The sequence below is a fragment of the Poecile atricapillus genome, chromosome W (assembly GCF_030490865.1).
Source record: "Poecile atricapillus isolate bPoeAtr1 chromosome W, bPoeAtr1.hap1, whole genome shotgun sequence".
Taxonomy (NCBI): Eukaryota; Metazoa; Chordata; class Aves; order Passeriformes; family Paridae; genus Poecile; species Poecile atricapillus.
Genome location: NC_081288.1, coordinates 44545422 through 44559402, shown reverse-complemented (window position 1 = coordinate 44559402; position 13981 = coordinate 44545422). Strand labels below are relative to the sequence as shown.

At 37.1% G+C, this 13981-nt stretch overlaps 1 protein-coding gene across 4 annotated transcripts in view; it reads left to right on the top strand.

The window, feature by feature from the left end:
- Positions 1-13981, top strand: part of LOC131591529 (ubiquitin carboxyl-terminal hydrolase 15) — a 61541-nt gene that overhangs the window by 31032 nt on the left and 16528 nt on the right. For 3 of the 4 annotated variants that reach the window (XR_009280416.1, XM_058862334.1, XM_058862337.1), the window contains 2 exons: positions 3990-4073; positions 10165-10309. Coding sequence is in view for 3 of the 4 variants with exons in the window: in XM_058862334.1 (XP_058718317.1) it covers positions 3990-4073; positions 10165-10309 (229 nt within the window). In the remaining variant the exon portion in view is untranslated. The remainder of the gene's footprint in view (positions 1-3989; positions 4074-10164; positions 10310-13981) is intronic. The other variant, XM_058862335.1, reaches the window with a different exon arrangement.

Here is a 13981-nt window from a genome sequence, read left to right as displayed (position 1 = left end):
ATTAAGCAAGATATCTACCGTTGTTTTCACTCAGACACTTTGTCTTCATATCCGACTTGGGTCGGAAGCTCCTTGCTCGTACATTCAGGCTTCCTGCTGCCTTTGCTTGATTTTTTTACTTCTCTGGATGGACCATTATTGAGCATAGAGGACTTAATGGTCTTAAAAGTCTTTTCCAACCTAAATGATTCTGTGAATATCAGCCTGTTCTCTTGGGGCCCCCTCTTCTTTCCAGGGCTGTGTCCAATGGCACTTTTCCAAGCAGATCCCTATAAAGGTTAAAGTCTGCTCAGCAGTAATCCAGGGCTGTGTTCCTGTTTTCTGCCATGCTCTCCCTCAGAATCTCAAATTTCACCATCTTAAGGTCATTTGGGCCAAGGCCCCAGCCTTCACATTCCCAACTAGTTCTTCCTCCTTGGTTTTAAGTATCAAATGCAGCTGAGAAGCTCTCCTTGTTGGCTCCTCAGTTGCCTGCATCAGATAGTTGTCATTGCATCCCAGAACCTTCCTGCATTTTTTGTGCCCTGCTCTGTTGTCCCACCAGCAGGTCCCCTGTAAGGACTAGGGCCTGTGAATGTTAGACTTCTTCTAGTTGTCAAAAAGAGTCTTATATGCCTTTCCTTGTCCTGATCCAGCCAGTCTGGATCCCCCCCAGAGGAAAAAAGACTGTTCTAGCTGCAGTTGTTTTTGCTTATGTCCGTATTTGTCTCCTTGCTGTTGGTCACTAGGGGAATTCTAGTGCAATTTAACCATTGTGTTAATTAAGTATGTGGGAAAGTGAGTATCTAATGTGAGCTACCATTTATTTTGGCATACTACAGTAAAGTGGGTTTTATTAACCTGTGTTTTGCTGTTAAAATGCTAAATTAAATAATTTTGTGGGGGTTGTTTGTTACAGCATTAAAAAGTTACTTTTCAAAATTACCTGTTAGTTTCTGATGCTGTTGTAGCTATGTTGAGAATTAGGTTTAGTCTTCTGTGTTTGAGAAGCGAGCCATTTGCTAATTTAGTAGACCTTAATTGGCTTACTCTGGTTTATTTTAGCTTTTATATATAGCAATTACACGTTGAGTTTTAAAATTTAAAACTGTATTGAGTTTGAATTTGGTTTAAATGAAATAAAAGCTTCAAATTTCTTTTGAGAAGTTCAATTTCAGTTCAAAATTTTTCAAATCAAAGAACTTCTAATAAAATAAATACATATATGAATGCCATAATTTAACTATTGTTCTGGATTTAAATGGGGTTAAACTGACTTCAGTTAAGTATCTTTTGTGGACAGTCGTATTTTACTTCTCTGAAGACAGTAGTCAAAGAGAAGGATTTAGACTGATGAAGGAAATTACAGGAAAGCTTTATTAACGTTGATCAGAATACTTGAAAACTTAACTGAAGTGTTCTTCGTGTGGTGATACATAGAAGGGACAGGGGCACCTTCAACTGGACTGAGTTGCTCAGAGCCCTGTTTAACCTGACCTCAAACACTTATGGGGATGGGCCATCCTGTTTCTCTGCGTAGCCTGTGCCGATGCCTTACTATCCTCACAAAGAATTTCTTCCTAATACCTAACCTAAACCTACCCTTCTTTCAGTCTGAAGTCATTCCCCCTTAGTCCAATGACCACATGCCCTTGTAAAAAGTTCTTCTCCAGCTTTCATAGCCCACTTCAGGAACTAAAAGTCTACTCTGAAGTTTCCACAGAACTTTCTCTTACCCAGGCTGAACAGCCCCAACTCTCTCAATCTGTCCTCATAGGAGAAGTGCTTCAGGCCTCTGATTGTCTTGTAGCTCTGCCCTGGACTCACGTCAACAAGTTCATGTCCTTATGCTGGTGGCCTCAGAGCTGAGCACTGCACTCCAGAGGGATGTCACAAGAGCAAAGCAGAGAGGAAGAATCACCTCCCTCACCCTGCTGGCCCCACTGCTTTTGGTGCAGCTCAGGATATAGTTGGCTTTCTGTGCTGTGGATGGATTGCTGGGTTACGCTGGGCTTCTCATCCACCAACGTCCCCAGTTCTTTCTATTCAGGGCTGCTCTCAATTCATTCTTTGTGCAGCCTGTACTTGCGGTTGGGATTGCCCTGACCTTACATTTTTTGTTGTTGAACTCATGAAGTTTGCATTAGCACATCTCTCAAGCCAGGTCCGTCTGGATGGCATCCATTCCCTCCAACATGTCAACCACACAGTACAGCTTGGTGTCAACAGCAGAGTTGGTGGGCATACACTAATCCTGGACTCTGTCCATGTCACTGCTAAGCAGCACTGGTCCCAGTACTGATCCCTGAGGAGCACCACTGGTTTCCACTTGGACACTGAGTCATTGACCGCAACTCCTTGAGTGCAACCATCCCTTATCCGTCAAGTGGTCCATCTGTCAAATCCATGTCTCTCCAGCTTAGACACAGTGTCTAATGCTTTGCAGAAGTCCAGACTGATGATGTCAGTCTTCCCTCATCCACGTCTTTAACCCTGTTCTAGAAGGCCACCAAATTTGTGTGACAAGATTTGCCCTTAGTTGACAGCATGTTGGGTGTCACCAATCATGTCCTTGGTATTCCTGGTTGGATGGTCCATAGCAGACCACTATAATCTTGTCTGTCCCTGCCCTCCCTTTAGTCCTTAGGGATCATAGATTGCTAAGAGGAGCTCCCAAGAGGTTCCCCACCTGTCCTTCCTAAAGAGCCTTTCATTCCAACACTCCAGGCATAGTAGCCATCCCACCATTTATTTGCCTGTGATAGCAATAGGATCATACCCCTCACAGGCATATGCACATCTCCAGCTCCTCTTGTGTTTTGCCCATGCTTGTGTGCTTGCATGGAGGCTTTTAAGTGGGACCCTCAACAAAGCTGAGACGCTGGCTGCAGTGTCTGGGATTCTTCTGGGCTGTACTTCAGCTTCATTACGCCTGACCTCCAAACCCTTTTCAGGCTCTGGGCAGCAACTCTTGCTAGCTCTGGCATCAAATATATGTGAGTAAAGTGGATTGAGGGTCCCCTTCCATGGCAACTTTTCTTTTGGAAAAGGTTTATTAATAGAAAGTTGTAAATAAATGTGAAAATATACAAAATATACTTGGAAAATTCCCAGTGTAAAAATGTTTATTTTCTTACAGAGTTTAGTTCTTGAAAAGTGCTTAAAAAGTCCTGAGCATGCAGAAGTTTTTCTCTTAATACAGCGATGTGTATTTCAGAGCTTTTCAATGGCAGCCAGAACTTCAATTCAGTTGGAGTTACACAGAGCCCACACAAACAGGAAGTAACATGAACTCCTTTGAGTATGCCATCTTTTCCTTGCACACCTGTAAGATTTGCTTGAGAAAAATACACTGCAAGATAGTTGAAAATACTGTATTTATGTTTTATATTCAGAGGTCTTTGTGATGAAAATAATCAGTATCCTTTATTTTAAAGTAGTCTAAACCATGGGGATAAGTGATAATGCTTCTACTTAGGCAAAAAAAGGTTTTAAAAAATTTAGTGTTGTGCATAATATCCTGAAATTTTCTAACAATATTACTGAGGCAATTTTAACTAAATGGTTCCATGCTGCTGTTAAGTTAACCTTGAAGTATTTATCTTAATATTTTTTATCTCATCTCAACACCCATTTAGTCTGAAATGAAAAACTAATAAAATTCCCACGTTATAAATTTTACACTTTAAGTTTTAGAACATCAAAATATCTACAGTCATCCTATAAGCTGAAAACAATTTTTTTAGTGCAGTGGCCTGTACTTTCTTTTGGTTTTTAATAGCTTTGTTTCTTCAGCAATTTCTGAAAATTTACGTAGTATGAAGCATTTCAGGTCTTGAAAGACAGATTCTGAGGGCTGCATGTCCTGTGTATTTTTAGTGCTTTGCCCACTTTAGAAAAGTATTTCTTTTCCATGCTTGTTTATCTGCTTTGTTCATTTGTTATCTTTCTTTCATAGTTTTTAATATCTCAGCATTTTTGTCTAATTTATCATTTTCATATTTTTAAAGGTCCCCAGGTGCATCCAATTTTTCAACTTTACCAAAGATCTCTCCATCTCTATCAAATAATTATAACAACATGAACAACAGAAAGTAAGCAATATACCTTAAAATATTATTTAATTAATCACCACAGTGTGATATTAACAAAGTTCAATGTTTTATAACTCTTAGTTTAAGGATTTTGAATTGATTTGCACTATTTGGCTTGTGAATTGTTACTGTTTACTGTTTCATAGTAGGTAATGCTGACACCAAGAAAAGAAACAACATTAGAGATGTTCATAACTCTTCAGCAGGAAGACACTAAATAGAATTTTTGGTTGTCTGTAAGGAAAGGTATAGATTTAATTTAGAGTTTACCATTCTAAAAATACATTGTTGCTATTATCCTGCATGAATTTTAATGGACAACTAGAAGAGTAGAAAGTACTTACCCTAACAGTGATCATGTTTTCCATTGTTTATTGCTCCTAAGGTATTAGAGCAGCATGTGACATCACACTTTGGTTTCAAATCATGACAGGTGAATTGTGTTAGCTGTAATGTAGCCAACAGCTTAACTTCTGTTTGTTAGTGCTAGAAGACTTGAGAGACATCAGGCTGTGTGCTTGACTATTATAGTGAACAAAGGCTTAGTAAGAGATTGCTCACTTTTACATGCTTTCTCCTTTATATTCCGAATTAGAAGGTTTTTTTAATAAATAATGTGATAAAACTCTGAAAGAAGAGCTTTCATACTGCATTGTCCAAATTTTTGTGTAATTTTGTAGTTGTTATTGTGCACGACTGTAAAAAAGTTAGTGAATATAGAAAAACACAGAATTATTTCACTTGAACAGATAATGGAGCATCTTTCAAATGCTTGAAACCAGATAGCACTCATCTTTAATGCAAGCTGGGGGAAGTTGAAGAGCTTTATTCTTAAAATTCATTCAGATTTTTAGTATTTTTCTAAACATGCATTTTGTGATCACATTTGAAGATGTGCAGTGGTATTGCCAAACCAAACACTTAACAGTGACCTTTTTCAGGGAGTTGTGATTTTAAATCAAGCCATCAAGGCTTTCTTTTTTTCTTGTGTTTTTTTTTTCTTTTTTTTTTTTTTTTTTTAATATTAGCTTCTTGCTAATGATGTAGTTATTTTTAGGAGGCACCTATTGCCAGGTCTTGAAGCTTTTAAAGATAGTTTGTTCACATGATTTACCTGCTTTTAATTTTATTTTGTGGTCTATTTTGGAGCCAAAATGTGAGCTTTTAGAACTTGAAGAAAAATTCTGGGGTTTGGAGGTATGTTTGTTGTTATTTTACAATTTATGATTTGCAACAGAAATACATGTTTAAAAGGAAGTAGTATAAATTTCAGGTTTCATAAGGAATTGATCCTTCTAAGTGATTTAACTATAACTTAAACATTTGTAAATCTGTTAATAGGTACATGTACTGTGTAGGGTTATGAAATACTGGTCATTTTTCTCTTGTATATCAAAATACAGTACATCTGGATGTTAGGTAAGAGATACTCAGTGCAGAAGTATACAGATTTCCTTACAGCGCAATAATCCAATTTTGATGACTTTAAAATATTTTATAAATCACAAATTTATAATTTAATACAAGATGTAATGCAGATGAATCTTTAGCAGCACTTATCTCAAAGTCTATGTTCAGTGATGAAGTCATATCCATTAATATACTTTGTACCTTAAAGTACATACTTTAGCATGAAGAATTTTTGGCTTCAAATACTAAATGGAAAGATATATCTCTGTATTTAATTCTGTTATATAATTTTGCGTTAAGGATGTTCCACTCCTCTTGCAAATATTTCCTTGTCTAAGAAAATACTTATTTTTCATTAATTAATGCTGTCTTTATTATTTTCTTAGTTAACCATTTTATGTCAGCTTTGTCTGGAATTTATTTCCAGGCTTATGCTCCTGCCTTATTGCCTCTTACGCTCTACATTGTCCTTAGTACATTAGTGAAGTTATACATTTGTAGCTTTTTAGGATCTGTTGCCATCTCCTTAAGAGCATGAGATGCTGTGACTCTAAAGGAAATACCAGCATTTGTTTTGAAGATAATTTTAGTTGACAAATATGATTTATAAGGCAGGAAAATCAAACAACAGGTTGTGTGTATTAATGCTCATACTAGTTATTGTAAGCCTGCTTTTGCAATTACTAGAGCTCACCTATAGAGTACAAATTATTAAAAATCTGAAAGAGTCAGATTTCTTTGTATGGTTCACATTTTTGTAATGTTTTTCTAATCTAGGAGGTGTTCTGTGTAAGAGTAAGCCTCAAATTGGTAGATACTTAATTTTGTGTTGAGGTAGTAATACATTAGATATCAGAAATAGCTTGTGCAAATTTTATCCAGTCTGAAACCTTCATTTCTGTAAATGTGAGTTTGCATTTGATGGAATGGAGGATTCCAAATAATTGATCGTTGACATTCTTTTGCATTTACAGGTGATCTTGTTGAAAGAATGACATAGGAGGATTAGCATAGTAAGTGTTAGTGGATTCAGAAGAGCAGGGAGAGACACGCATCTTTTAGATCATATTAGAATTTCTGTTTATTGCTGTTAATAAAGCAATGCATTTCATATAACATATGCTGTTTTTTAAATTATATGGGATGGGGATTAAAAACAGCAGATCAGGGATTTTGCCCTGGGGAATTAAATGAAAAGTTGTTCTGCTTCCTTCGTTTGTAACCATTGCTTTAGGCTCCTAAAATGACTTGTTTGCATCATGTAGTAGTGTCTGTCTGTCAAGATGGGTAGCTGGCAGCTTTGTTTGTATGCTTGGTATATTTCAATATGTTTATTCTAAGTAGTAGAAGTGTTAATTACGTTACATTACCTCTAGAAACAGTTTCATCATGTTGCACCTGACACACAACCAAATATTATAACAAAGGCAATTTAAATAGAGTATAATGTTATCTTTTGCTCTCCAGACAATGAAAATGAACAAAAATAAAGATAGTAATCTTTATGTAGTGGCATGGGCCTCTCCTGCTGCTTCAAGTATTTCTAAAGTCTGATAAAACTTGATAATAGGTTTCTTAAAGAGGCTGATACATAGATAGATATATATATAGATATATATATATATAGGTAGTATATTAAAATGGTTGAAATATTACAGCGCTCTGTAAGTCTTCCAAACTTTTAATTTTCTTGGCTCATTCTTGCAACTCAAATTCCTTTATGTATGAACTTGTTGGTACATGTTGGTACATGGCATTCCACTGTCAAATTATGTTTTTTCCAAAACTAGTGATGCTTTTCCAGTCTTCTCTGTTCAAAATGCATGCTTCACCAAACTCTAACTGTACAATGAGTGCTCTGGGTTTCATCATCACCATTTGAAAGCTGCTTTGAGATTTAAAGGCACATACGGATGGTACAAACAAGTCATTTCAGATCTAGCACATGCAGTTCAAGATTTATAGATTTACAGATAATAAAATATGATTTGGAAACCTCCTTTTACTGTTTTTGCCATTTCAAGAACTCAGTTCAAGGGTCTGAAAATGGTTTTATGTTTTCAAATCTTGCCTTAATTTTGTGAAACAATTTTTTCTAAGAACTACTAGTGTTTTCTTTCTGTAACTGGTCTTACTTGACTGGCTTATCCTAATACTACCCATCTGCTTTTCCCTGCATTGTTCCTTCATTAAAGGTAGGAAAGTTTTGCAGGAAAAGCAGTTGGAGGCTTGGGGACACGCAGTTATTGCAAGTTACTTTTTTTTAGGATATTTCTGTTTTAATTGAATTAATGTAGACTTACCTTGCATCTTTACTTGCTTTCCATTGTTAGCTACTTACTGTTGACTGTCAATAATAATTTCTTTTTCATCCAGTTCAAAATCATGAAAAGCAAAGCAACAGTGTAATTTATATAAAAAATAATTTTTCCACAACAAAACAGTTTGCATACTGATGGAACTGTAAAGAGACATCTCCTAGTATCTTGCAAACAGTAGGCAGTGTTTTGTAGGATATGTTTTGATAAAATACCATAGAACCATGAAAGAAAAATGTATTAATAGACCTGACTCACAGGATGAGTGGTAACCTTAATCTCTAAACTCCCTCGAATATATTTCTGTGGGCCAGTGTAGAAGATAAAAGAGCTCATAAATGTCTTTCCCTTCTGAGAAGTAAACTGACAGTTTGTCCCTTAGAGCAAATGCACACTGCATCTATCTGCACTGCAATTATCTTGAACTAAATTATCGTCATGGTACTCTGCTAATTTGAGAATATCTTTCACATGAATAAGCTACAGCCACAAAATACCAGTTGCATTTCCTTAGCTTCCTAGTGTCCTTCCAAAGTTGGCAATTTGTGAAGGGGGGAAAGCTGCAGAGAAGGAAATAAAAATTAAAATCCCCAGAAGAATTAAATTCAATTTGTTCATTACCTCTACATCTCCTGAATTTCAAAGAGATTTCTTTCTTTGTAATGCAAGTGAAAAGTGTTTTCTGTAAGCCAGGTAAAGACACCAGTAGGAAGGAAGCAAGACTGAAAATAGAAGCTTGTTGTATACCTTGTACACGTGCATTTCTGTTACTGCTGTGCACTGTTGGGTTGGTTATATTGTGGGGGTTGCATTAACACCAGTGGCAAGCTTGTGGTTTTGATTCCTGGGGGAACTAAGGCTTGCCAGCTTAAGGGAATTGGAGTTCACTGTTCACTGCAGTAACTGGGCTGCAACTGCAAAGGGAGATTGAAGGTAATTTTTCCTAGGGATCTCTCATATGCGGGTGAACACTAACTTCATAGGGTTTTTTTAAATTGAGAATGACCAGTGAACACAATACCTCTTAGCTAGTTTGGGGGCAAACAAGAGCAGAGAAAATGCATATGTATAGAAAAGGGAAGGACTAATGGGAGAGTCAGCTATTAAAAAGAAATGAGGAGATGTAAAAGTTTGATAACAGTTGCTTTATGGACAGTGGAGCTATAAACAACACAAATTTCTAAGACCATGGAAAGAAGGAGAAATTTTCATCCCCTCCTGTTTGAAATTTTTGATAACTTGATTTAAAAAACAACAGTTATTTATGAAAAGTGAGTAATTGTGCATTGAGGAGATGGTTGGAATTCAGTAAAAGAGCATGAAAGTGTTCAGGAGTAATGGCTGGAGTGTAACCATTGGACACATGCATCCTCTGACTTCTGCAATTACAAATCTCATTTATCCAGGTTGATTCTTTGCACTGCATATTTTTCCTTATCATTCTTAGCAACTGACTTTCAGATTTTTGTTTATGTTGCTTCTAATGTGAATGGTGCTTAGTAGCTGCAGAAATACATCTGAACTTTAGCCAAAGCTGCTGTCAGAAAGATTTCATTATGATCAGTGCCTGAAATGGTTAAAGTGGTTGTGGTTGCTTGGTTTTTTCTAACATATTACAAAACATCCTCTTAGAAGATTTCTTTGCCTTTCTACTGTTCCCAGATATGCTCACTTTACTGTTTTGAGGGTTAGTTTATATTTGATATTTTTTGTATTTCATCTGGAAATAAGTTGTTTTAAATATCATCATCTTACCTATTTCAGTCTTCTGCAGTTTCTCCAACCAGATGCAGCATAGATTTATACTGAAGTTGTTGCAAGGCATTTTGCGCATTCCTTTACCTCTCAAGGCTTTTCTGCATTTGCATGCTGGATTGTGCTGTCCTAGCAGGGAAGCTATAAATAGACTGTCTGATGCAGTGAGGCAGCTATGCCACAGTGGCCTTGGAAATCTCAGCTTTCACCTGTAACTCTGCATTCCCATTCCCACCGACCTCACTCTTGCAGTAGCAGGATGCAAAAGGAACATAAATGATTGATTGCTGCTGGTGGTGTCTAAAGTCTGAATGTTTTAAATACGATGGAGCAATGAAGAATAGAGTAAGCTGTGAAGCTGCTCCTATAAAAAAGGGGTAGGGATGTAATAATTGCAGTTACTGCAGTGCATTTTATTTTGGTTGTTTGCACAGGAGAATTCTAAATTGACATTATTGATATTTCAGAAGTTAAGTGTTTTAAATCTTTACTTGTTTGCAAAAGTTAGTTTAAAATTTTTAATCATTTAAGTTTATAAAGTACTTGTATGCTTTAAAGTACTATAGAGTACATGTTTACATTGTGAAAGATGTCTTGTTCTCTTACAGTGTGAAAAATTCAAATTATTGTCTCCCATCATATACGGCTTATAAGAATTATGATTATTCAGAGCCAGGAAGACACAATGAGCAGCCAGGCCTGTGTGGCCTGAGTAACTTGGGGAATACATGTTTCATGAATTCAGCAATTCAGGTATGTACTTTGAAATAACATCAGCTAGTGTTATTTCTTGGAAATAGTATCTTGTTATTTTGTCATGTTTCAAAACTAATATTAAGAGATCTGCAAAGTAGCAGGATAGGATTAAAAGTGAAGAAATAATACATCTTTATTGGTATACTTTAAAAGTTGATTTACATAGCTTCATTTATAATGATCAGTGTCAGAAAGACATTTGACTAGTGTTCTACATGAGTCAACTCTTGAAGTGGGATTCTTTGCTTTTTGTACTAATTGCCGTGCACATATGTCACAAAAACTGCCTTTTCCTCTTGAAATGCACTTGAGTACTGATTGTAATACAAAAAAGTGTCAAAATGTAGATGACTGATAGCTTACTGAGTCTTTATTTCTGACTCATTATGTACTTTCATTGCACAGGTTAACATATAGGAGCCTTGGAAAATATTGTCCTTTGACCTTTCCTCTCGGAATAGCTGTTTCATGGATGAGATATTTTACAGGCATGTGTTAGCTTGTTTCTCTGCTATGAATGCAAGAGAAATACTAGTATAACTACTGTTCCTCTACCAAGATGAAGAAACCTTACTGTTTTAATTTTAAATGGAAGCTGCAGTTGTAGAATAGTTAACAGTCAGAACTAGGAGTTTGGTTTGGTTTTTGTTTAGATCTTGAACTCAACTTTTGTCATTAGAGCAGGCTTCTGTCAAAAAACTGTTATGTGTATTTAAGTTCTTGTTCACATATTTCCTGCTGAGTATGAAAATATTAGATCTTGACCAAGTATGCTGCAGAGTTATCCTCCTTTCCTCCTTGGTCATTACAAGGGTTCCTGGCTTATGTTTGTGATTCCTTTTATTATAAATTTAAAAAAGAAAACCCAAAAACACAACACAAATATTGCATTTCTTCTTTGGCCTGTTGGAGTAAAAAAGAAATTTCAGGTATATTTGTAAGCTAAGTTTATGAAGTTGTTGAAATTTATTCAAATTAAAAATGTCCCAGAGTGTCATAGTGTGTGTAGATATTTCTATTCCTTCTTTGTGTTGACAATCAGTGAATAATTTGGCCTTATTTTTCTGGAGCCCCCTGTTAGGTAGCTGCAGAGAGCCACAAGCTCTCCCCTTAGTCTTGCCTTCTTCAGGTCAAACTAGTGCATACAGCTCTGCCTTTCTTTATTGTTCTGCCTCTTGACCATGTTGGTGTCCTTTCTCTGCTCTTTCTTACACTGGGGAGCCGTTAACAGGACAGTGCTCCTGCAGCAGCCTCACAAGTTCCAAATGGAGGGGGTGATTTGCTCTCCTTTGCCTCTGACTGCAGTTGCTAATACAGCCCAGTTAGCAGCTGGATACCTTTCCCATGGGGATGAGCAGCAGGATCACATTTCCACAGAAAAGGACCACTGGGTCATATGATGCAAAACAGCTTTCCAGCCAGTCAGCCCCTACCTGTTACTGGTATATAGGGTTATTCCATGTTTATTCCATACTTAGTGATAAAAGGCATCCATAAAATTAAACTTGTTTCTAAAAATGTTTCCATGAGGATACTTGAAGAGAAGTTGAACAGTGCAGAAGGTAATTCAATATTTTTTTAGCATGCTACACAAAAGATGGCTAAACTGAAAGGGGGAAGGACACACATTTTGCATTGTCCATTCTAACTAAAAATGCTACACATAACCTCTCTTGATTACTAAATTACATCATTATGCTGTTGGAAAGAAACACATGTGTTTTTGTCTAGTGCGTCAACCAGAATTATGTTTTTTAAGTTGAATTCAAAGAATATTCTTGCTACAAAGTGCAAGGTTTTTTATGATTCTACCTTGTTCATCAAGCTATGCTGATTAAATAAGGATAATTTAAATTACTTATTCAAACCTTAATTGAACTGGTATACTTGATTTACATACATGTAATTCAAAGTTAGCCTTTTAGCGTAGAATTCTAAGCATGAATTGTTGCCTTTAGGAGTCTTACACAGCATAACAAACTTGTTACACGTCACATCATTATCCCATTGTGTTAAACAGATTTAATTCTGAGGTCTGCATTTGAAATTATATCAGCTTTGACTTCATTGCTTTTCAGTTACATCTAGAGAATTAAGTTTTCAAATAAGTTCTGAGAAACTATAGTGGAAATTAATAAATACAGGTTTGCTGATTACTAGAACACTGATTACCAGTGCTCTGAGTAAGAAAATGAGGTGTTTATTGAGCAGTGTAGCTTTCAGTTTGGCATGGTAACTTCAATATGTCCTTGAAGGTGTGTTTTTTCAAATGCATTATTTAGTGGCTTTCTTAGCAAGGAAATCTAAAGTATCTTTCAGTTTCACCTACTGTATGTCTCAAAGAAAGTACTGTTCAGAGTTTAATGTTAACTAAGAAATCCATGGAAGTGCTTTTTAGTGAAAGTATGATGTGTTCTTGACACACTAAGGTCTCACAGGCTTCAGTCTTCTTCTTGCCACCACTTGTATCTTTTTTCATTTATATAGAAAGCATGCATTTCACTGTGCTAATTTGCAATTAATTTCATGTCCTATTTTTATCAAAGTAGCATTGGATTATTCTGGCTGTAATGCCTGAGGCCAGAGCAGTCTGAACATGTTTTGATCTGTCTTAGTCTTGGAAGTAATGAAAAGGTGGGCTCAAATAGTATGTGAATGGCAAAATAGGCAATTCTCCTTGGGCATATTGGGTGCATATACCTGGATGATGGAGCAGAGTACAGGTTTCAAGCACGGTTAGAGATCACACAAATCTGCGGTGAGGAATTGCTGTCTATACCAGATGGGTGTGCTGCTATTCAGAGGGACCTCAGCGGGCTGGAACCTCATGAAGTTCAGCCAAAGGAAATGCAAAGCCCTGTGCCTGGGGGGACAACCACGGGAACCCGTACACACGGTGGTAGGGGGTCAGCGACTGGATGGAAAGCAGCTTGGCAGGGAAGCACCCCAGACCCTGGACAAAAAGCTGAACAAAGAGCCAGCAACGTGTTCCTGTGGCCAAGGCAGACAACAGCATTGTGGGCCGCACTAAGAAAAGTATTGCCAGGAGGCTGAAAGACGTGATCCTTTCCTTCCACTCAGCTTTAGAGTGACACCCCCAAAGTTCTGAGTTCACTTCTGGGCTCTCCAGAGAGTTTAGGGATATCCTGGAGCAAGTCTGGTGAGAGACCACACAGGTGATCAAGTATTGCACCATCTGAGCTGTGTGGAGAGGCAGAGAGGGCTATTTGGCCTGGAGAAGAGAAGCCTCCAGAGTTATTTTACTGTTTTTTGGAAGTACCTGGTGGAGAAAAGGAAACTAAGCCAAACTCTCCTCAGTGGTGCCCACTGAAAGAAGAGGAGGCAGTGGACACAAACTGAAGCACATGCACTTCTCAAATACAGTAAACTTTGTTCTAAAATGGGGCTTGTCAAAAGTGGAATAGAGTCTTCAAGGAAACTGTGAAGCATCCATTCTTGAAGATGCTGAAAACCTATCTGAACAGAGTCTCAAGCAACCTGCTCTAAGTGACCTGTCTTTGAACAAGTGGGTTGGACCAGAGAATCTGCAGAGATGCCTTCTAATCTCAATTATTCTGTGATTCTCTGGTCATCTACTTTATCTTACTTATCCTCCTAAGATGTATTCCTTCACAATTGTACTAATACAGAGTTGTTCATCAGGATAAA